General features: G+C 38.2%; 1 protein-coding gene across 2 annotated transcripts in view; it reads right to left on the bottom strand.

Moving 5' to 3' along the window:
• The window catches only part of INTS9 (integrator complex subunit 9), a 111902-nt gene that overhangs the window by 67702 nt on the left and 18704 nt on the right, over window positions 1-25496 (bottom strand). For both annotated transcript variants that reach the window (XM_033429841.2, XM_004270711.3), the window contains exons 2-4: window positions 11863-11990; window positions 4348-4408; window positions 596-658 (exon numbers count right to left, since the gene is read on the bottom strand). In XM_033429841.2, coding sequence (XP_033285732.1) covers window positions 596-658; window positions 4348-4408; window positions 11863-11990 — 252 coding nt within the window. The remainder of the gene's footprint in view (window positions 1-595; window positions 659-4347; window positions 4409-11862; window positions 11991-25496) is intronic.

The following is a 25496-nucleotide window of genomic DNA, read 5'->3' as shown; positions in this document are numbered from 1 at the left end:
AGTTCAGAATCCATGAATTTCAAGCAATATTCCATATGTCATTTCAAGTCAGCAAGAATTTTTACAGTTTACTATACTGGCTAGATAACAGCAACTCCCAATTACCCAAGACTAGAAAAAGTATGGCTAACCTAAGACACAGGCATTATCCAGTCGGCCTTCTGTATCTGTGGCTGTGAAACCTCTATTCATTGCACTCCATCATTTTATATAAAGTGCTCGAGTATCCGTGGATTTTGGTATCCACAGGGGCTCCTGGAACCAATCCCCCGCAGATACCGAGGGATGACTGTAATTACAAAATTAAAAGGCTTGAGATAGTTCTTCACCTTGCTCAAAACTATGCTCCAGTGTGACTGTCAATGTGGATTATAGAAAAAGCTAGGGATGAGAAGAAGAGAGTGACTTCAGTGATTTACAGACAATATAAAAAGCTCCTAAATGATATTTTAGCTGTAAAACAAAGTGCCTAGAATAACAGATCCATTTCAATTTGAAAACAGGAAGCTAAGCCCCTGAAAATTATTTCCTGATTTCAGTTTGAGAGATGATAAGATATGCTTTGTTTCTACAACAAGATTCACTTTAATCTTACCTCTGGTAGGCAGAATTCGGGCACAGAATCCACAAATACATGACCTGAGCACTCCTTTAGCTCCTAAAAGACATGAAAAGAAAAAATTCTAGGAAGTAATATCCAATAGATACAGCGCCAAAGAAATTTCATCCCCAAATCAAACTTTCCATGAAATATCACAGATTGCTGGAGTTGGAGGGAAGCTGGAAGCTTATTTAGGCCAACTGTTCATTGTTTAAGCTCAGGGAGGCTAAATGTTTTATTTAGGATTAAAAAAATGCTGGCTGGTGGCTGACTCAGGACTTGAATGCACATTTCTTGATGCCTCTTCAAGGAAGCCATGTGTGGACACATGCTGCTTCCATAACTCACGACCCAAAGCTTTCCAAATAATTGTTAGATGGACCATACCAGCAATACCAGAATGATCTGGAACACTGATGGAAGTAGATTCCTGGGCCCTACCTAAGATCTAAGGGATGAGAAACTAAGGATGAGGCCATGGAACCTGTGTTTATAACAGGCACCTCCAGCGATTTTGTTCTGCAATTAGGTTAGGAGTCCAGGGCATAGACAAATGATTTAGAGCCCCTTTCTCCTCCTACCAAGGTTTGAGGGGTAAATAAGGAGGGAGATGAAGAGTACAGGGTAGGGATTAAACCACCACCACCACCATTCAAAAGAAAAAAGTGCACTTATAAAGAGAGAGAATTTAGTGCAGCTCCCACTCTGCCCGTGACCTACAGTATTTAATGTGCCTGTCTTACTTTGGATTCTTTCACAAACAGATCCTGAGAAAGGGTGTGTGAAAGCTTATAAGGGAGGTGCTAAAAACAAACAAACAAACAACAAAAAACCCAGCAGGAGGAAGGGCACGCGATAAATAAAGGGAAAGCAGGTGACCCATAACGAATATGTTACAGAGCTACATACCACTGTGGGCAACAGGGAGTCACTCCCATGGGGAAACTCTAAGAAACAGTATCAAACATATACCTGGGAGTTATTCCACTCAGGGGCAAGGGACCTGGGATATTTATATAGCAACTCGTGCATTTGGGGCAGCTTTAGGAAAAAACTGTCAGGCAAAGCCATACAGGTATTGGCAGCTGGATTTATGACATAGGACACTGAAGAGACAGGAGTGGGCCACCAACAGAGTCTGCTACAATGCCCCCAGGAGGCCACCAGAGTTGCTGCCTTCCCTTGATGACACTTCATACTGAACTCTATGCAGGAGTTTTTGCTCCAAAGTTAAAGCTATCTATGACTCTATAATGAAACCACTAAAAGATAGATTTTGGTTGACAGTTTCCTCTTTCTGGAAAGAGAAAAATACTGTTAGAACTTTGTTCCATTGTGTTTTCATTAGTCACCAAACATAAATTTCTATATATTCATATATATGTACCTATATTTATATATTGGAGTCTGAATGATTTTACTCTCAATCTTTACCTGAAAATAAGGTATTAACTGTATGTTATTTTCCTTTTGAATTTTACAAGTCTCCTATCAGAACCTTGATAGAATATTTCCTCCCCTTGCCTTCCACTGTAAACTCTGGTTCCTCTCCTTATATGAGTACCATTTAACCAGTAGAGCGCTGAGCCAAAAAGAGACTGAAAACCTTCCTTTTCCTTTTCTCTGCAGTACGCGGGTCTCTCACTGTTGTGGCCTCTCCCGTTGCGGAGCACAGGCTCCGGACGCGCAGGCTCAGCGGCCATGGCTCAGGGGCCCAGCCGCTCCGCGGCATGTGGGATCCTCCCGGACTGGGGCACGAACCCGTGTCCCCTGCATCGGCAGGCGGACTCTCAACCACTATGCCACCAGGGAAGCCCTGAAAACCATCCTTAATTACAATGTACCTGCCAGCTAAAAACAAATGAGCAATTATGTTTAATGGAAGAAGACTCCCAGCTCCCCTAGGATGAGGTTAAAAATGATTAAAGACAAATCATGGGAAATTTATAAGCGCTGCCTGGCCTTAAATTGACTATGTAATCTTCTTCGCCATATTGCCATGTACCAGGGTATGTGTACCTCACATGACAGAGCCTCCTCTGAGGCTCTCATCCTTCCTGGCCTGGAGCAGCATATTTGCCATTCCACGCACTTACAATGTTACTCTATTTTATTCACCACTCCCTCCTAATGAAATGCTCCCACATAGACATGCAAGTCATTTTGCTCACAATGCACAGGTAATGGGATGCTTCTGAGCCTTTCTCAGGGAACAATGATTTACAGCCAGCAGAGAGTTAGGCTGAAATTTCATCAAGTGCACAGATTCTTGATTGTCACATAATTTTTACAGTTAGCTATGAGGGAAATCTGGTTTCAAATCACGCATTTGGCTTGCACTTGAGGTTGGGGTGTAGGTACAGGAGTTAATTCTGTAAAAAGAGCACCTCTTTATTTAACAATACCAATTACAAGAAGGAAATGCCTTATCCAATTCAGATGAATCATTTTAAGGATCCTTACACTTATCCAGTCTTTCAATTCTGAAACTGGGGAGAGGAAGAATGATTTGGAGGCCTAAGAATGGCATGGATAAGCTTGACAGTTTTTAATCTTCCTTTACCCTCTGATTTTTTTCAGGAGAAAATTTGACTAGATTATAGTTTTAACATTTTTTGTATCTCGGGTCTCTCACGTATACGTTAAATGCCCAGAAACTGATCTGAGGAAGGAATTATTGTGAAGATAATCTAATGTTAAAAATTTAATAGCCTTGGAAAAAAAAAGTAATTTGAGTCATTTACTTTAGGCCTAGTTAGTGATTAAAGTCATAATAAGACCCCAAATCCTAGATTCCTAGAACTATGTTGTTTTCTCACAACCTATAGGAGTGTCCACTCCAGGCTACCAGGATCACAGATCATAGTCTGGAAGGCCCTTTGTTCATATTTACCTGAAAACATGCTTCCCTCCCACTCCCCCAAGAGCACACTGCCCGGCAGTTAAACAGTCAGCTCCTCAGTCTGTTCTCCACATGGCAGCCAAAGCGGTCTGAGCAGAGGAAGACACTGCCCGCTGCAACCCTTGGTGGCCTCTTATCACCCAAAGAATAAGACTCAGACTTTTTACAAAGCCCTAGCTGATTTGACCCCTGACAGAGCAGTTTAAAACTCACAATGTCTGGGGGAATTTTAAAGTTATTAAAAAAAAAAAAAAAAGTTCACTCCTTACAGGTGGAGAGTCAGTACAGCCTCAAAATGAAATGAGCTAGGGACTTCCCTGGTGGTCCAGTGGTTGGGACTTCACCTTCTGATGGGGGGCGGGGTGCGGTTCGGTCCCTGGTCAGGGAGCTGGGATCCCGCATGCCTCGGGGCCAAAAAACCAAGAAAAGGCAGTATTGTAACAAATTCAATAGAGACTTTGGGGATGGTCCACATCAAAAGAAAATCTTTTAAAAAAAAAAAAAAGAAGAAACGAGCTAGATGGAATTCTCTAATAAGCATCACCACTGAAACTCTCATTGCAATTCTAAAAATAATAGTTTTCTTTTTGTGGTGGTAAAATGTATTTGCAGCAGAAGTTCTTAGATTTTACACATGAGAAAACTGGATCTGTACCTGAACACTGAGACTCCTTAAAAGGCTCTTAAAAACAATAATTACCAAGTACTGAAGACTTTACATGGGATTTTTCAGGGAGAAGACACAGGGGAAATAATGAGCCCATCAGTCACATTATTATCGGGTGGCTCCGGTATGACAAGATGGCTTTCCAGTGGGTGTACATACACTTCAGCTAATCATTACCTTGTCCAAGAAAGCATTTCCATCCTTTAGGGACCAGCCAGGAAGATTAGACAGCCTGGGACTGCAAAACAAAAGATTAAATTATCCTAAATAGATTATAATCCTCAGTGATTTCACGGTGACTGTACTGGCTCCATAAAGTGAAAAACAGTTTGAAATTACCGGCAGCAATGCCTACCCAAAATACTAATCAAAAAGATGAAAAATAACCATGTGGTATCAAGCTTAAGAATTAGTGGCAGTGGAACATTAAAAAGCCAAATAGTTTTGCGCTAAATTGGGAAAATTAAAAGAATGCTATGCAGAATAATAAAGAGAAAAAAGAATGATGAGACACTAGAGCATTGTACAGTTTTCCCATCACTGGCCCCGACTTCACCTTGCTTGTGTTTGACAACAAGCCTGAGGGGAAGGCCGAATGGGACCATTATATTGTGGATGACAAAACAGACTCAGAGGGGTCAGGTGTCTGACAAGAGCACTTAAGCTGCCTACCAGCCAGAATTCACCACAAATAAAAACCTGAATTCTGCTTGAGTCCACCTTCTGGATTCATTGCTTATAAATGAATTAGTCAAGTTGTTACCTGCGGCTTGAGTTTCCAATTCTGGAAAATGAAGCTAGTTTTCCTAAGCGTTATGAAATACATACCTAAGTGAGTAATTTCTAGAAGGTGAGGTTAATTTCACATATACATTACATTAAAGAAGTCTGAATCAGGAATCATTCACTCTGGTAAGCTCAGGATTTAACTGTGTGCTATTGGTTGACCAATACTGGAGGTTGAAAATGCAAATAACTCAGGAGAAAAAAAAATGCTGGTAAAAAGAAAAACTTAACGATCAAGGTCATATATGAAGAAAAGCACACAGAAGTACAAGTTGGATGGCAGAAGGATTTAGCACTTCAACACAAAATTAGTCTGTGAAGTAAAAATTAAAGGCAAAGTATGGGCGTGGGACTAAAAGACTATAATCAGAAACCAAGTTAACGTATAGTACTGGATCCTCTCTCTAAAATAAGTTTATCAAATTCTGACTTTGTAATTAGGTGGTAGGTACGAAAGTCAAATTGAAACATAGATATGTGAATATTTGTCAATCTTCTAGGAAAGATTAAAAACCTGAATAAAATATACATGCATCTAATTTTAGAAAAAAAGTGAGAATTTAAGGGGTAACTTTTAATTTTGACATAATTACTAGCTCATAGAAAAGCTGTAAGAATGTAAGTACAATGATGTCCCGCATACCCCTTGCCTAGATTCTCTGTTTACATTTTCCCTTTATTAATCAAAAAGTGAGAATTTTTGGATTTCATTCTTGAGAATGAAAATTACTACTAGGAGAATCAAGTTTGGTTGGCATAAATTATACCTGAAAAATTTTTTTTAAAACTCTGGGAGCTTTCCCAGAAAAATACTCTATTACCATTAGCTGTTTAATTCCCATCTCATTTCAGTCACATATATACCTTCACTTATAGACTTCTTACTTCTTAAAAAATATTATTTACTACCAGATCAGATTAAAAAACCAAGCATTCTAATAAAAGTGTAATGACAAGACAATCCGAATACTGTTCTCATTTCATGCACACTAACTCTCTAAAAGAAGTTGTAAATATCCACTTCCCTTTACAAAGAGAACTGGATCAAAGGACATGCATCCAGTCTGTTCTCCATCAGACACACACAAGTCAACCTCCAAATTACAGATGACTGATTCAATTAGTTTTGTCCTCATCAAGTGATTAGAAATGGTACACTGCTTATGGGACTTCCCTGGTGGTCCAGTGGTTAAGACTCTGCACTCCCAATGTAGGGGGCCCAGGTTTGATCCCTGGTCAGGGAACTAGATCCCGCATGCTGCAACTAACAGCCTGCATGCTAAAACTGAAAAAAAAAGATCCCGCATGCCACAACTAAGACCTGGTGCAGCAAAATTAAAAAACAAAAGAAGAAATGGTACACTGCTTATAAAAAAAAATTTTTTTTTAGTAAAAATTTCAGTTATTGTGGTTTTAACTCTTGCTAAACATTTTTTTATAACGTCAAAGCCTTCTATGAAGTATCTGTAGTTATTCTGGATTTAAGAAATTGCTAGTAGATGGTACTGAATGCTCAGAGGAGAGCAAGACCATGTTATAACAACAGTGCCAATGATAAAGGGGCACACAAATGCGTCATCAGATGGCAAATGGATGCTGACTACAGAGATGAAAATATTTTGTTACTGGGGACCAACAAGTTAATGACTAAACCATGAAGAGTTAGCAAACTTTAAGCTACCAAAGAGGAAGAGATTTATTACTTTGTTCCTAACGATTACAAAATCTGAGAGGGAACAGGAGTTACGAGGTGAAGACAGAGGGCGATTTTCCAGAAAGAGGGACAGGAAACAACCTCATCATTTGGTGAAGTACTGAAGGAGGATAAGGTATTCATCTTCACTCATTCATTAATGAATCTTGATTTATGTGTCGAGCACTCAGCTGCTGGTGATACGACCATGAGCAAAACGCGCCTGTCCTCCTGAGGGGTTAGGGAAGACAGACAGATCAAGTAATCACACAGAGAACAAGCTGTTATGAATGATGAGGCAGCACACAGCGCACAAGGCACCACAAAGTCTCCTAACAAGGGACTCGTCTAGGCAGCATCAAGGCAGCAGTTCTTCTTGAGTCTCTGAAGAATGAGCTGACATCTGGATGGTAGCAGAGTCAAGGGGAAACTGTGTCAAGGGGCAAGGTCTGGAGGGAATAAAGAAAGAAGACAGCTACAAGGCCCAGGGCTTTCCTCCAACCATTCTCACCAGGCTTTGGCATGGATATCTTAAAAAAAAAAAAGGTTATCCAAATGAAATTTCAAGGAGGGTCCTATATATACCCTCCCCCTCAACCAACTAAAATGCCTTCTCTCTGTCCTTCCCATATAGAAACTGGAGTCACAAATGATCTGAGAGAGGAGCTCCTGCTAAATAGGCTAAGGGAAGGTGGGTTCAGGGAGCGGTGAAGAGCCTTCCTGGCTGAAGGAACAATCTGTGTGACTGCTCCCAGGCAGGAGATAAGACTTCTTTGAAACTGAAAGAAAAGAAAAGAGCAAGATACTAGAAGAGAGGCATAAAGCCTAATGTACCAAGACTGACTTGGTATTTATCCTAACAGCAATGGAAGGGACTTCCCTGGTGGCACAGTGGTTAAGAATCTGCCTGCCAATGCAGGGAACACGGGTTTGAGCCCTGGTCTGGGAAGATCCCATATGCCGCGGAGCAACTAAGCCTGTGTGCCACAACTACTGAAGCCCGCCCGCCTAGAGCCCATGCTCTGCAACAAGAGAAGCCACCGCAATGAGAAGCCCGCGCACCGCAAAGAAGAGTAGCCCCTGCTCGCCGCAACTAGAGAAAGCCCGCACACAGCAACGAAGACCCAACGCAGCCAAAAATAATAAATAAATAAATTTAAAAGCAATGGAAAAACCACTGAAAGGTCTTAAACAGGTGAAAGACGAGATTAGATCTGTATTTCTAAAAGGTGATTTTGGAGAAAATTGACATCAAGTGCCTTCTGATAACACGTACCATCATTTGTGTGGTATTCCTACCGAAAATAGTAACCCCAACCTAATTATGAGGAAATGTGAGACAAACCCATATTGAAAGATGTTATATAAAATAATTGGCCTGCACTCCTAAAAATGGCAAGGTCGTGAAAGACATAGAGACTGAAACTCTTCCAGATTAAAGGAGATTAAAGACGTGACCAAATGCAATGTGTGATCTGGATTGGATCCTAGACCAGTAAGTTATTTTTCTTTTTTGCTATAAAAGGCACTACAGTGAAATATGAACTGGTATAACTTGGGAAATGTACATAAGGTACACAGCTCAGATACTTGTATAGTATTGACGTTAAGTTAACTGATTTTCTTTATTGTACTGTGGTTATGTAAGAGAATGTCCTTCTTCTTATAAGACAGGCACGTAAGTATTTAGGTGGCAAAGGAGCACGGTGTCTATCTTTCAAATGGGTCAGAAAAAACTACATGCGTATGTAACATAAAGAGGCAGTGATAAAGCAAATGTGATAAAATGTTAGTAACTGGTAAGAGTAACTGGGAATTGTCTGTAACTATTCTTGCAACTTTTCTGTAAATCTGAAGCAATTTCAAAATAAAAAGTTACACAAAAAGAAGACTCTGGATTCAGACAGGGGCAAGAACAGACTTGAAGAAACTGGTTAGGAAGCTTTACCAGTAATGCCTGTAAAAGAGGATGATGACTACCACAGTAGCACTTAAGAAGTAACTGGATTCTAGAGCTATCTAGAAGGTAAAAATGACAATGCTTAATGAAAGGTTGGATGTGGGAAGCGAGGAAGGGGGCATCTAAGTGAACTCCCAGCTCTCTGGCTTTTATAACAGGGTGCCATTCCCTAAGATAGGGCAGCATGGGGGGAAACCAGGTCTGGGAGGGTGTACTCTCCTCTTCTGGACCAAGTCTAATCATAAACTCAGTTTGGGGTATGGTGAGTTCTGAAGTGCTTTCAAAGGCACATCTGAGGAGAGAAACCGAGTAGGCATTTTGGATTTATGATTATGAATGTAGAACTCACATGTGGAACTTAACGAAAAATACACATTTGTAAGTTATTGTCTGGATGGTTATCGAGGCCCTGAGCATTTATCTTTTATTTTATTTTTTAAAATTTATTTATTTTTGGCTGTGTTGGGTCTTTGCTGCTGCACGTGGGCTTTCCCTACTTGCGGCGAGCGGGGGCTACTCTTCGTTGTGGTGTGCATGCTTCTCATTGCGGTGGCTTCTCTTGTTGCGGAGCACAGGCTCTAGGCACGAGGGCTTCAGTAGTTGTGGCACACGGGCTTAGTTGCCCCACAGCACGTGGGATCTTCCCGGACCAGGGCTTGAACCCATGTCCCTGCCTTGGCAGGCGGATTCTTAACCAATGCGCCACCAGGGAAGTCCCTCTGAACATTTATTAAATTCCCTTGGTAGAGCCTCTGTGGCCAAGCACTGAATACTAAAGAATTCTCATGTGTGATGACCAGTTAGAGGAAAATGAATCTCCAACGTAGATAGAAGAGAAAGATTCAGAGAAGTAACGAAAACCAGGACTGTATTATCATGGAGGAGAGTGATGCTGAGTGGCTAAGGAGGGTGAGGATGACAAATGCGTATTATAGCTACATGACGTGGAAGTCATTCGTGATTTACTGAAAGATGTTCTGGGGGTTGGTGTGGGCAAAACAGACTGGGAAGGAGTTAGGAATGCTGAAGGGGAAAGTGGGGTTGAGAGAAGGTTAAAAAGATTTATTTATTTTTTTTTACATTTTAAGTTAGAAGTGACAGCATAATTAAATGGGAAGGACTGAGTCAAGATGGAAAGATTCAAGATAAAGGAAAGATTACAATAGCGAAATGATGCAGAAGGAGAGAAGGGTTGAAATCCAGAGAAGACAAAGGGATTCATTCCTATGACAAATATTTACGGAGCAGCTACTGCATGCCAAGAACTCTTTTAGGCACTGGGAATACAGTGGAGAGCAAACAAAATCTCTGCCCTTATAAAACTTACCTTTTAGTGGAGAAGAAAGACAATATATAAACCAAGTATGTATATATGATGTAATGCGAAGTGCTCTGAAGACAAATAAAGCAGGATGAGGGGACAGAGAGGGACTGGGGATACTATTTTAGCCAAGTGGACCTCCAAGGTTTCTGGCCTGAGCAAATGAAGACACTTTTTGTAAGGAACTGCCATGGGCTGTTAATCATCCCATTAGTATAACCTCCCTCTGAGAGAAAAACAATGACAAGGGGAAGAGAGAGTAGAAGTGGATTCTGTATTCACTTGAGAATACAGAATTAGGTAAAGACAGGAATGAACAGGAAAGGGAAAACATGTAGCTAGGACTGTGTGCCCAACTCAGGTTTTGAACACCTAGATGATTCATGACCCTGCAGAGCATGTAGGCCCCCATTTGGGAACCCTCAGCATACCCTGTATTTTATTTTCTTTAGTAATTATCACAAGTATATAGCTATTTTTTGTACCACAAGTATAATTAAATCTTCAACTGTGTAATTCTTTCTCCTCTGACAGACTATAAATTCCATGAGGAAAGAAAAGTTGTCTTGTTCATGTCTGTATCCCCTGGTCTAGGACACTGCAGATTCTTAACACCGAGTGAATGAACATTTTAAGCTTTGGAAGGAAACAGACAATGATATCAGGCTATTTTAATAAAAAACATGCAGTCATTTTTGTTGAGAAATATATATGACACCTACAGTTCCTAAATCAACTATAAATACATTTTTTTCCCCTTCTGGATAATATCTATGGATGGTAAAAGTATTTCTAAGTGCTGGATGTGATTATAACTGAATTTTATCAGCTATGCATAAAATGCAAGCTGGAATTAACTCTGACCTTGTCCCCATCACCTTACTGTATCCCTTATCTTAGAAAAAAGTCAATCGTTGATTTTTTTTTTTTTCTTTGCGGTAGCGGGCGACCCCTCCCGTTGCGGAGCACAGGCTCCAGACGCACAGTCTCAGCGGCCATGGATCACGGGCCTAGCCGCTCCGTGGCATGTGGGATCCTCCCGGACTGGGACACGAACCCGTGTCCCCTGCATCGGCAGGCGGACTCTCAACCACTGAGCCACCAGGGAAGTCCCAATCGTTGATTTTTAATTCTACTTTTCCTAGATGGTTCACAGGGTTATCATTATGAATAATCATTGCACACAGTGAAGTCTTCAGCAGTGAATGAGATACGTTAGATGGTTTAACTAGCTCGTTATGCTTTTAAGCTCTTAAATCTGCTTTAGATAGCTTTTCTGTCTCCCCTCCTTCAGGCGGTATCACTTTTTGCTGCTGGGAGTATATCTGCTTCTAAAAGTTACCCACTCCTTTTATAAAGTGCTGCTTCTAAATAACAGCAAGCTGGAAAACCAATCTCCTAGACAAGGTCTTAGTAAGAGTAAACAGTGCTGCCTGTAGGCCTGGGGTAATCTGTCTACTTTAAGACATGGACTTCGGCTTCATGTAAGATTCTATGATATCTACAGCTGACTAGTATGAAAATAATGCATAGATACCTATCAAAAAGAAATGTCAGGCTCTATGATGTCAAGTCCCTGCAAAGGCAGTTAAATGATTCTAAAATTCAATTCGTGGGGCTCATCAGTTGACCATTTATCAGCTCCTACATGAATTAGCAAGAAAGATGAAATATATATGACCTCACTTGCACTGAGTAGTTGCAGGAACATTTAACAGAAGCTGAGAAGAAGTTATAATAAAGAAGTCAATCAATAAATCAATACAACACTTTCCATCAACCCAGCCAAAGGAAATTATTTTGATGAAGAACATTTTTAAGGGAACACAGTAAACTTAGGACAACACACAAGGTAGTGGTCATCTTGATGCTATTGTGTACCGTTTTTCAGCAAACCAAAGCTCATTTTGTCTCGGATGCATCAGCACATACCTTTGAACAAGTGGCAAAGGAAGGAAATTGAGGGTGGAAGTCATGTCCAGTCCACAGTCCAGCATAATGGTGGTTGATTTGAATTTGAGCACATTGCATGGTAAGGTTGGGTGCCCTGACAGGCAATACTGAAAAACAAACAAACAAATCACTTTTGTCAATCATCAGTTACAGAAAAAGCCTAAAAAATAAAGTGAATTAAATAAAGCTGATCATCTTCTCTCATTAGAGCACTGTGTAAATTCAGCTAACTTTCTATATGGCTTCCTCCCTTTTACAGTGCTGGATACCACTTCCCCTAGCACTCAGCATCCGCAAAAATCTCAGATCATACCCAGTTCTTCATGGGGTACCAACTTACATCTCAGGCAAGTAGAGTTTTGGAGGGGCCAAGGTCATTCTAAACAGAAGGTTTCCTGGCTGTAGTTTTCTGCTCCACTCTCACATGACACTTGCAAATTCTCACTATCCTGTCAGACCTAAGTACTGTGTAAAGTCAATAAAATTCTAAGCTGGAACCTCAAACTGTGCTACAGGTTAGGTTTGCTCCTCTGTAAATAAGTCGGGTGACTTTCCTCCAAGAGGAAATGCTTGGGAAGGGTTAACAAACAAGCATCAGTAAGGGGGTGATGGCTCAGCCTTGTCAGAAGAAATGACTCCAAAGGACAAGTGACTTCCCTGACGTGCAGACACTAGGCAGGAGTGAGGGACACCCATTCCCAACCAATCAAGAGCCTCTTGCCTGTGGCCGCAGTCCTCAGAAGTCAAAGGGGCACAAGCCACAAAGGCGTATTCAAAGGGGAGTGATGAAGCAAACCAGCACACTGACCTCAAACATCCCTCAGGTCCTCCTCAATGGAGTGGGGATGACAGATACGCCACACTGAAAATTATTTACATGGGATGGACCCTGTGTCACCTTTCATAATTCGACTGCTGTTCTGAAGACAGTGAATGAAAGAAGAGAGAAAAGACCTTTTCTCCCACTTCTCTCTTCTTCATTCCGTAGAAGCCTCCCTTGAACAGCAAAGCCCAGAAGATGGAGGGGTCAATGGTTCCCATCTCCTGACAGACACATTCTTTCGGATTTAAGCACAAGTCAGGGTAGCGCGACATCAGTGCTTGCCCCCACACGGCCACCGCAGCGCACGCCAAGTCTTCGTTGCTCGTTGGTTCTGTCACTCGATAAATTTCCTAGTTTTCTCCAGAAGACATTACAGGAACTGATGAGTTTTTAAAACTGCAGGTTCTAAAAGGTCAGGAGCCAAGAAATTGTGAGTATTTTGCAACCTTCTTTTTTGGCCGCACTGCATGGCTTGTGGGATCTTAGTTCCCCGAGCAGGGATCGAACTCATAGCCCCTCACTGGAAGCACAGAGCCCTACCCACTGGACTGCCAGGGAAGTCCCTTGCGAGCTTCTTTATTCCAAGTTTGTGAAAGATAATTATATTTCCCAATCCATAATTCACAACTCATGGCCTGAAAGGGTACATGGTTACTTACAATGAAAACAGTAACAAAAAAAATACTAAAAAGTCCAGGAAGCATGATTTGGGTAATTATTCTTTACCTAAGTTCATTCTTTGATAGGTCTCAGAACTACGGGAAAAATTTTCCTACTAATCAAAGCAGAGCTATTCCTACCCCACCCTTCTCCATCTGGTTCCCTATTGCTAGCTTGGTCTTTATCCTTATCTAAGAATTACGTATTTGTTAAAGAAAAACTATCTCAAAATGAACACAAAGCACCCTGTTAAACCTGCCCCAAACATGACAGAGGACTTTCCTACATTTCCCCTTTATAAAGAAGAAAATCAGATACTCAGAAAAACCTAAAAAGAAAATAAATGAAATGTATATAATGGTTATTTCTGGGTTTAAAGATTATGGTGTAATTTTCTCCTTTCAGTTTTCTGCATTTTCCAAACATTTGACAATGAGCATTTACCATGCTTTTATAATCAGAAAAAAAAATATGATTAAAACAAAACTGAAAATTTATCCAGTCACACTGAATGACAAAATCTTTTTTATCTTCATCTTTAAATCATGGATAACAAATTGCAGCAGAAGACAGAAGATGGACATGTAAAAGCTTCTGCTCAAAAGATTTCAGGCAAAGGAAGTTAGCCAACAGACTTCACATTTGCTCTTATCGTCCAAGGATAAAGAAAGGTGAGGAACACTTTATAAGGGCCATAACTGAATGGGAGAAACATTTTCAGAGCGTCTACTGAAAGAGCGCCAGACCTTGATCTCACTAGCTCCAATTTTATGGATCAGGAAATTGAGTTTTACACAGTTTGAAGGGCTTGTCTGAGAAGAGAGAGCCAAAGACACACAGCAAGGTCTCCTGACTCCATAGATCCCACTTGTGCTTCCCAAAGTGCACTGCTCACTTTGTGGGTCAACTCAGTCTGCTGAGACACAGAGTAACTGTCACCAGTAAATGAGGCACCTGGCAAGGTTCCCGAAGTTTCCCTGGCTCCAGTGGTACTCTTTGCACGTTTCTAACATGCTGCCTACAGTCACCAAGCAGATTATAATCTAGCGAGAGGTAGGGACTAATACACAAAAACATTAAGTAATCGTGTGATTTTAATTTTGCAATTAGAAATAAATATGACAGAAAATTTGAAAAATACCAGAAAGAAAAATATTACCCACAGCATTTCTACAGTCCCTGTCTTTTTTCATATTTGTAAAAGCTATAATTTTGGTGCACCTATTGCTCTGTATGCTGCTTTTAAGATTCATGGCTGTGTTTTGTCTATGTTGCATATCACTTCATTTTATTGGCTGCCTAAGTAAATATACCATCACTTGTTTAATTATTCTCTTACTGTTGAACATTTAGGGCTGCTTTCAGTTGCTTTATTACAAACATGGCTGTGGTGATAACTTTAGTGCTCAAGGCTTTTTCCATATTGGACTGTTTCTTCAGAGGATTCCCAGAAGTGGCATTAACTAGGTCAAAAAATATGAGCATTTTATGGCTTTTGAAATATGCTGCCAAAATGCTTTCCAAAAAAGGCTATGCCTATTTACAATGTCATCAGGAATATAGCAGAAGATCTGTTTCACTGCTTATTCCCATCAGCATTATGGTCAAAACCATCTAGAATCTACACCAAAATGCCTCTATAATGTTAGTACATGTTAGTAGCAGCTATCTAGGAGCAATTAAATGGCCCTAAACAGGAAATCAACTACTTGATAAATGAATTAATTTTGAGAGGCAGTTTGAAGCAATGATTTAAAGCAGGGAGTTTGAAGTAAGACTGCCTAGGCTCAAATCTCGGTTGTGCTCACTACCGTGTGATTTGGGGAAAGTTACTTAACTTCGCCAAGATTGAGCTTCCTTATCTGCAGGATGCAGTAATAGAAGCTACCCTCCTAAAGTTGTGAGGACTAAATGAAAAGATACAGAACCTGACACACAGTATGTGCTCATGGTTGCTATAGTTATAAAATCATTAAGAGGCTGAAGAGGTCACCTAAATATTTTTTTTTGGGGGGGGCACCTAAGTTTACAGGATTTTAGAGAAGAAATTCTATTCTGTGTGGCATTCACTAATGTTTTAGACATCTGTGTATCCCATAAGACTAGGTAAAGGGAATGAATAATTTTACAAATATTTTTCTATTGCTAGTTTTCCCTCCAGGAAGATACAGTTACTACTGAGTACAGAAGCGAATATTGTAGCCAACATAAGGTTTTACAATTTTTATTTTTTCTAGCTTAATAAGCACACAGCAGTGCTTTCATGTTAATTTTATTTCTACTTAATAACAAAGCAGCAGATTTTTCTGTGTAATAATTTATTATCTATATTTCCTCATGTGCCTGCTGATTTCTTTTTACCACTGAATAAATCTGGTTTCAGAACTTATATATGATTAACATATATAAGCACTGTTTATATTTTTTGGGTAAAAATTTTTATCAGTTATACTTAGTACATATATTTCTCATTCTCTTACTTTCATTTAAAAAAGTTTTATTATGGAAAATTTCAAACATACAGGTAAGCAAAATTAGTACAGTAAACTCCCATTACTCAGATTTAACAACTATCCATATTCTGCCTTTCTCTTTGTTGCTTTCCTTTTTTTAAAAAAATGTATTTATTTATTTATTTATGGCTGTGTTGGGTCTTCGTTTCTGTGCATGGGCTTTCTCTAGTTGTGGCAAGCGGGGGCCACTCTTCATCGTGGTACGCAGGCCTCTCACTATCGCGGCCTCTGTTGTTGCGGAGCACAGGCTCCAGACGCGCAGGCTCAGTAATTGTGGCTCACGGGCCCAGTTGCTCCACGGCATGTGGGATCTTCCCAGACCAGGGCTCGAACCTGTGTCCCCTGCATTGGCAGGCAGATTCTGAACCACTACGCCACTAGGGAAGCCCTGTTGCTTTCCTTTTGATACTGACACACTTCTGAGGAATAGCTATTATGTTGACAAACCAATCTGATCTCTGAAAATACTGTTTTCATAAATAGTCCTAAAATGATCTCTTATGCACAACTGGGACAAAAACATGAGTCCATTTTCCTAAATGTCCTTGCAGAATTCATTAAAGGCAACTCCTTTCGCCTTTAACTTATCCTTGGTTTTCAACACCTGAGTCCTTTAGTAGTTTGAATATATTTCTGAAATCTCTATTCTGTCCACTGGTTTTTTGTTTTTCGTTTTCACCTCAATGCTGTAAAGTTTTTACTTTGTAATATTTGAAAATAAGCTAGAATGACTAGATTTCAATTCTAAAAAAAAAGTTTTTCTAAGGATGTAAATGGAAGCTACATTTAATCTATATATTTAGTGAATGCTGCCATTTTTACTATACAATAACATTTCTCTGAGTCAGGTGCAATGCACTGCTTTCTCTTTTATTAATTTTATTTTTTCTTCCTTTAGCTCATAACCAACAAGTCAATTATCATTAACATAAATATGTTTGCTTTTCAATTTCTATTTAATTTCTGCTCTGAGTTTTATTGTTCTATTTCAAGTTTTATCTGTTATGCTTTTTAAATTTCTGCAGTTAGATGTGTAGCTGATTAAAATATGCATTCAGGTTACAGATAGCCCTGTAAGTGATGCTCTGGATATATTTTACAAGTTTACATTGTGTTTTCAATTTACCCATTTCTAAATACAATGAAATTTTTATTGTGATTTCTACTTTGAGCTACAAAAGAACTGTGTGTTGTGTGTGTGTGTGTGTTTGGTTTAACTTCCAAATATAAAGGTGGAAATGGTTATCTTTTGGTTACTGATTTCTAATTTTCTTGTGGGCAGGGAACAGATTTTATAATACTTTTTTGATATTTATTGAAACTTGCTTTGTAAGTCTGTACACTGTGAATAGCTGATTTTTAACAAATGATCCAGTGTGCATGAAAATTGGAAATATATAATCTAATTGTTGTATACAGAGCAGATTAAGTTTATTATCTTATCTAAATCTCCTATATCCTTACCTACTTTGAGTCTTAGGAGAGAAGAAACTGGCAATTTCTTCTTGTAATTCTGTCATATTTTGCTTTATACACCTTGAGGCTATATTGCTAGGTACATAATGGTTAGGATTAATACTAGTGCATGGTTTACCATTATGTAATGCTCTTTGTCTTAAAATCTATTTCTAGATTTATTTCTAAATAATATAGCTATACTAATTTTTCCTTCAGTCAACAGTCTTTTTTTTTTTTTTTGCGGTACGTGGGCCTCTCACTGTTGTGGCCTCTCCCGTTGTGGAGCACAGGCTCCGGACGCGCAGGCTCAGCGGCCGTGGCTCACGGGCCTAGCCGCACCGTGGCATGTGGGATCTTCCCGGACCGGGGCACGAACCCGTGTCCCCTGCATCAGCAGGCGGACTCTCAACCACTGCGCCACCAGGGAAGTCCAGTCTTCTGTTTTTTTAAATGAAATTTTACACATATACACACACAGTTAAAAATGAATCACCAATTTGAGAGGCAACTACTTTTGACTCTTACAGCTACTTCTTCTAGTTACCTCTGTATTTCTCAACAATATTGTTATCCTGTTATTTCTTGAGTTCTTGAATTTTAGTTGTTGTTGATTTTTTTCTACTATGGAAGCTATTTACAAATAGATGAAACTTTGCTATGGTCCGTAACCAAGATATGTACAAAAGGATTCCCTATCACATTTGAAGCAATGCACATGAAGGCAACTGCCAAATTCCTTGGAGTGGATAAAAGAAATTTAAAAGGAAAGAGAAGTTTTTTTTTTTTTTTTGCGGTACGCGGGCCTCTCACTGTTGTGGCCTCTCCTGTTGCGGAGCACAGGCTCCGGACGCACAGGCTCAGCGGCCATGACTCACGGGCCCAGCTGCTCCACGGCATGTGGGATCTTCCCGGACAGGGGCACGAACCTGTGTCCCCTGAACCTGTGTCCCTTGCATTGGCAGGCAGACTCTCAACCACTGTGCCACCAGGGAAGCCCAGAAAGAGAAGTTTGTGTAACAGATTTATGTACTGATCAACACCATCATTAAAGCAACTTGTCATGGTTCAATTCTCAGTGTTGCTTTTTCCCTCAGTGCTATGTAAATAAAAGAAAGATATGTCCTAACAATAGTACTGTAGAGTCAATGAATTATTTTACATTATTTTTCACAGTTAATGATTATTTACTATCATTTTAACCAATTTATTTGTTCACCAATCCTTCTTGTATCCCATTTCTTGGGTTCAATTCCCTTTTTCCTGAAATACATCCTTTAGTCTACTTCCTTTAAATGGTGTTCAAAATGTAAACTCTTAGTCATTATTAGTCTGGAAATTTCTTAATTTTGAATTTACTTCTCAACAGTGATGGTGGTGGAATTATAGGGTAGCAAGTTACCTTAGAACGGTAAAAATACTAATCCAACTGTCTTCTGGCATCTATCATAGCTGATGAGAAATCTGCTGCCAGTCTAACTGGTAATCCCTTATAGGTTGCTATTAAAATCTATTTGCCATTGATGTTTTGATCTTTCATTAAGATATACATTGGCATGACTTTCTTTTTTTGGGGGGGGATTATACTTTTAACATATGAAGACTCATCTTTGACAACTGTGAAAAACACTGTCAGTCATTATCATCTTGAATACGATTTCTCCTCCATTCTTCCTAGTTTCTACTAGTGGAATGCCTATTAAATACTCATTGTAATGTTTCATTTTACTCTCTGTCTCTGTAACTAAATTATCCTTTCATATTTTGCTTTTATAGCCCTGTACAGTGCATTCTGGATACTTTCCTCAGCTCTATCTGAATTTGCTAATTCTTTCTTATTGGTGTCAAGTCTGCTATTTAACTCAACTTTTCAATGACTGCTTTTCATTTCTAGAAGTTCTCTTTAAAAACTAGCATCTTGGGCTTCCCTGGTGGCGCAGTGGTTGAGAGTCCGCCTGCCGATGCAGGGGACACGGGTTCGTGCCCCGGTCCGGGAAGATCCCACATGCCACGGAGCGGCTGGGCCCGTGAGCCATGGCCGCTGGGCCTGCGCGTCCGGAGCCTGTGCTCTGCAACGGGAGAGGCCACAACAGTGAGAGGCCCGTGTACCGCAAAAAAAAAAAAAAAACCAAAAAAAACCAACGAGCATCTTGCTCTTTTCATAGGTTTGATATCTTCGTATATGTCTTTGATCATTTTAACGTTTTAATTTTAGAATCTCCATCAGATTGTACAATTGTCTGAAGTTCTTGGGAGTCTTGTTATGTTTGCTGATTCTAACTCATGGTGGCTTTCATTACTGTTGTTTTAAAATTCTGGATGGTGAGCCCATCTTTGGTGGGGCTACATCTGTGGGAATTCTATGTAGAACAGGTCGAGGCAGGTCCCCAAGAAGTATCTTGAGATCAATCTTTAAGTTGATTTCTCAGCTTGAATATTCGTACTTATAGGGGAGCATACAAATCAGACTTTCACACTCTCAAAGCACCGGCACAAGCTCCTTGCACAGACAATCTTCCTTATTGACCTCTTAAGCAAGCAAATGGTATTTTTCTAATACTCCTTTCATACGTAGCTCTTGGGGGTTTCTGGTTACTGATTTTGAAATGTGTTTCTGAATATTACAACGATTACTAAGAAGACTCATATTATGACCTCAGATTTCAGCAAATCTAACACTTAAAAAGCTGCTATGAACACAAAATGACAACCAGCCAATCCAGCCTCACAGAAATCTTCAAAAGCAGTATGAATTACTGTAAACTTCAGGAAAAAAAACCACCACAACCACAAAACACAAAACAACAACACAAGAATTTGGCAAATCAACTATATCTCATAAAAAAAATAAAAAATAAAGAATTTGGCAAGTTAGTACATTTGGTAAATTTGGCAATTTCATCATATGGCAAATTTAATTTTAGTGAGTTGCCTTTGAGAAATATTTAAGTCTGTCTTTTGCAGAAAGAACCATGGACTAAAACATCATGTATGTTCTTCTCTTTCCTAGTCTTATTTAAAATAATTATAATATACATAGTTATTATGATATGGTATTTATTAAATGTCAGGCACTCTGCAAGAACTTTACATTTAATTCCTTTAATCCTCCCAGGAATGCTATGAGGTAGGAACTATATTCCCATTTTACAGAGGAAAAAAATGAAGCACAGAAATTATGAGGTCCCAAAGCTGTAAAGGCTGTGCCAGGACTTGAACCCAGGCGAATGAGATCCAGAGAGAGTACACTTCACCACCACAGCATGCTATGCTACAGAGAGAAAGGAATTGTCAGAGACTAAGAAAAATTTGCAGAGATGATGTGCTCTAAAAGGCCATACTTTGAGTTGATAAGAATATAGACTGAATTTATAAGCTAGTGAACAAAGAAAATTAGTTAGCTGGCTAATATAAGGTAAAGCAAAGATTAAATTATTAAATATGTCTGCAATCCATCATAAGCAGTAATTTTCTTTTGTTGAGTTTTCCCTTCCATTCAAAAAAAGAAAGAAACAAACAAAAAGGTGATAAGATTCTCTCACTCTAAAGCAGTTTTACTGCTGAAACTACCTTTAAATATCTGTAATGTAACCTATAACCTTTAGGTTGAGTTAATGCCGAAAGCTGTTTAATCTTGTTCAGGAGAATTGTACACACCATAAAGGAACTTTTTTACAGGTAAGAGTGTTAATGAAGTAAGTTGTAAATGACATCACATTTTTTTCCTATTTTTCTCCTTTTTCTATTTAATCAACACATATATTCACTGTGGAGACCTATGAGCAGAGAAAAGAGGTTCAGTTTTCTTTTCTCTCTGGCAGTGGAATAGACTTTGGTTCTTTCTGATTCAAATATAACATTAAAAAGATATGTCTAGCAAATTGATTTTTATGTAATGCTTTTGCTTCCTGGCACAACATTAGAAAACCTATCAGCATAATTCACACATAAATGAATACAGGGAAAAACAAATCTTAAAAGATTCCAAAAATGTATTTAAAAAACTCAACATCAATTCAAAGGCAAAAACTCTTACCAAACTATAAATAGAAAAATATTTCTTTAATCTGATAAAGGGTTCTAACCAAATCCTACATCATAGTTGATGATGTAGCATAAGAAACAGTTCCCTCAACGTCAAGAACAAAAGGATACCCACTATGACTGCTTAAATTTAATACTATACTGGAAATGATATATAATGCAATAAGACAAGAAAAATAAAGGATAAAATGATTAGAAGTGGAGAAATAAAATGTCACTGTCCACAGATGATATTATTAGAAGACATTCTGAAGGAAACCTATTACAACTAATAGGAGAGTTCATCAAGACTGCTAGATAGAAAAAAATCAATGTACAAAAATTGAGTTCTTACATGCCAGCCATGAACGATCAGTAAAAGTAATAAGAATTAAAATGAGAATACCATTCATATGGCAAAAAATTAAATGTATCATAAAATAAAAGAGAAGTATAAAATCACATAAAAACTTTTAAAAACCTATAAAACTCTCCTTAAAAATAACGTTAATTGGAAAGGAAAATAAACTCTTGTTAAAAATAGAAATAAATAGGTAAGAGAGATTAAGAGGTTCAAACTTCCAGATGCAAAATTAATGAGTCATGGGTTTGAAATATACAGTGTGGAGAATATAATCAATAATTATATAATATCTTTGTATGGTGACAGATGGTACTAGACTTATCATGGTGATCATTTTGAAATATATAGAAATACTGAATCACTATGTTGTGTAATGGGAACTAATAGTTATATGTCAATTATACTTCAAAACAAACAAACATACAAACTCATAGAAAAAGAGATCAAATCTGTGGTTACCAGAGGTTGGGGTGGGGGGAGGAGGAATTGGATGAAGGTGGTCAAAAGGTACAAATTTCCAGTTATAAGATAGGTAAGTACTAGGAATATAATGTATAACATGATAAATATAATTAACACTGCTCTATGTTATATATGAAAGCTGATAAGAGAGTAAATCCTAAGAGTTCTCATCACAAGGAAAAAAAATTTTCTATTTCTTTAATTTTATACCTATATGAAATGATCAGTGTTCACTAAATTTACTGTGGTCATCATCTTGTGATATATGTAAGTTAAATCATTATGCTGTACACCTTAAACTGATACAGTGCTGTATGTTAATTATATCTCATTAAAACTGGAAGAAAAAAAGGTAAAAAACAAAGGGAAACTTAGCTGAAAAAAAGAGACTCTGAGACAAATAAAAGGTGAGAGAATTCATTGCCAACAGACTCTGTTACAAAAATGTTAAGGAAGTTCTTTAGAAAGAAGGAATATTATAATAGAATCTATAAAAAAAGTGAAGAACTCTGAAAGTGGTGAAAATAAAAGAAAATATAAAAAGCTACTTTTCTTTTAAAAATTGTTTAAAAACATAATTAACTGTCTAAAGGAAAAATGGTAACAACATATTGTGGAATTTATAACATGTATAAAAATAAAATGTGTGAGCACCACAGCACAAAGAATGGGAGGGAGAACTTGGAAGTACACCGTTGTAAGGTTCTTACGTTATACGTGAAGTGAGCCAATTCCTTAAAATAAATCTCTCTACTAAAAAAAAAAAAAAAATCAGTTCTCACTAATCTACTTTTTATGGAAATTAAGAATCATATGAGGGCTTCCCTGGTGGCGCAGTGGTTGAGAATCTGCCTGCCAATGCAGGGAACACGGGTTCGAGCCCTGGTCTGGGAAGATCCCACATGCCACAGAGCAACTAGGCCCCTGAGCCACAACTACTGAGCTTGCGCATCTGGAGCTTGTGCTCCGCAACAAGAGAGGCCGCAATAGTGAGAGGCCCGTGCACCACGATGAAGAGTGGCCACCGCTCGCCGCAACTAGAGAAAGCCCACGCACAGAAATGAAGACCCAACACAGCCAAAAATAAATAAATAAATAAAATTAAAAAAAAATCATATGAAAGAGTCAAGGGCTATGATTAGCTAAAAAATATTAAAGAACAATGATTAGAGAGGATTTAAGTTTTCTGGTATTACAACTTACTATAATGTAATTAACAGTAGAATGTTGCACTAAGATAGGTAATGGACCAATGGAAAAGAAATAAACAGTCCAGAAAAGAGGCACATACATGTCTAGGACATATGATAAAAGTACCATTGTCAACATATGGTGCTGGGAAAGTTTGTAACCCATTTGGAAAAAATTATTTCACACCACACAAAAAAATTAATTCCAGATGCCTTAAATACTTAAGATATGAAGACAAAAACTTTACAACTTGTAGTGAAAAATAAAACAAAAAGAGGAAAATACCTTATCACTCTGGGATAGTGGAGAATTTCTTAAGAGACAAGAAGCACAAACTGTAAGACAAAGATTCATATATTTGACTATGGTACTTTGAAAATCTTCAAAAGACACCATTAACAGAGTGAAAACACAAGCCAGAGATTGAGAGAAGATATTTCCATTATGTGTTATTAAAAAAAGCATTGGGAACCTATTCAGTATAAAAAGCTCGTATAAATCAACAACAATAAAAAGATTTTAAAACTCAACAGAAATGGACTTCCCTGGCGGTCCAGTGGTTAAGACTCTGCGCTTCCACTGCAGAGGGCATGGGTTGGATCCCTGGTTGGGGAAGTTCGGCATGCTGCACAGTGCAGCCAAAAAGAAATAAACCAAAAACCAAAAAAACCCAACAGAATGGGAAAAAAAAGAGTGGTCAAAAAATAAAGATATAAAGAACTCGGTATCATTAGAATCAAGGACATGCAAAATAAAACAATAATTGATAGGCTAAATAAGACAATTTAGATAGGCTAAAATCAGACTAATACTACAATGTATTGGAAATATGTAGTCAAAATGTAGTATAAATTGGTACAATCATTCTGGAGGATAATTTGGCAATACCTAATAATACTGAATATACACACACCTTAACATATACTAAACTAATAAAAGCACATATGGGTAGGATACACATCAACTTGAAGAAAGTAGTAACCTCTGGAGAGGGAGGAAAAGTAAAGGTTGGGGATCTTAGCTTTAGATACAACTTATGTCAAAAGCGGGGAGGGGAGGAAGGAGATCTGATCTAAAAAAAAAAAGGTAAACTATTAACATCTATTTAATGTTAGTAATGAGGCCAAGAGTGTCTTTCCTGTATGGTTATCAGACACCTCTCCGCAGACATCAGAATTATGTAACTATACCTTTCCTACTATTGTCAAAATTTGTAGTGCTCTTTTCCTTATGACAAAAGTTTCATGGTACAAAAATAAAATCTAAGAGATCTTAATGGATATTTTAGTATTAGTATAGCATTTGCTAGGTATACTTGTTAATTTTCAAGGAACTACTAATGATAATAGTTCATGATTTTCATTTTGATACTATATTTGTCCTGATGCAAAGTGAACAACACTTAAAACTACTGACATGGCAATGGAAATGAAATAAAGTGAGACTGCTACCTCATGATTCAACAAGATATTGCCTTGGAGGAAGGAAACAAAACTAACTCCCAGATTTTGTCTAAATTTTTGAGATTACGTTAGTAACTTTAATAAACTCCTTGATGCTTTATAGTCTTATGCAGTTTGGCAAAACACTTCTCTAACAAGATTCAGCAAAGCTTTTTAATTTTATGAGAAGATTTTCAAATGATATTGATAATTATCTAATTACCAGAAATGTTATATTAATATGATAGTTATATTTATAAAACATACATATTCATAAAAATACACATCAAAGCTGACACTTGAAAGGGAATTCTAAAAAGTAGACCCTTGCTTAGAAAGGAGTAGGAATTGAAAATATCATTGTATGAATTACCTTCACTAACAATAAGAATTATTGACAAATATTTTCTATACAATATTTAATTAGCTCTTACCCCAAAACTGAGTGAAGTAAATACTATCGATACCAATCCAGTTGTCAAGGACCAAGGTCACCCAGTTAATAACAAACTGATTTTGCACTCAAACGAGTACAAGTTCCAAATACTTTCTCTTAAATCATTCCACTAATATGTTAGAAAGAAGAAAAACTGTAACAGTGTATTATACTAAGAGCAACAGATTTGATATGGATAGGATAGTTGGATAGAAAAAAAAATCCAAGAATCTCAGCAATAAAA

The sequence above is a fragment of the Orcinus orca genome, chromosome 6 (assembly GCF_937001465.1).
Source record: "Orcinus orca chromosome 6, mOrcOrc1.1, whole genome shotgun sequence".
NCBI classification, from domain to species: Eukaryota; Metazoa; Chordata; class Mammalia; order Artiodactyla; family Delphinidae; genus Orcinus; species Orcinus orca.
Note: the sequence above shows the minus strand (reverse complement) of the source record. Positions and strands in the feature narration are given on the sequence as shown.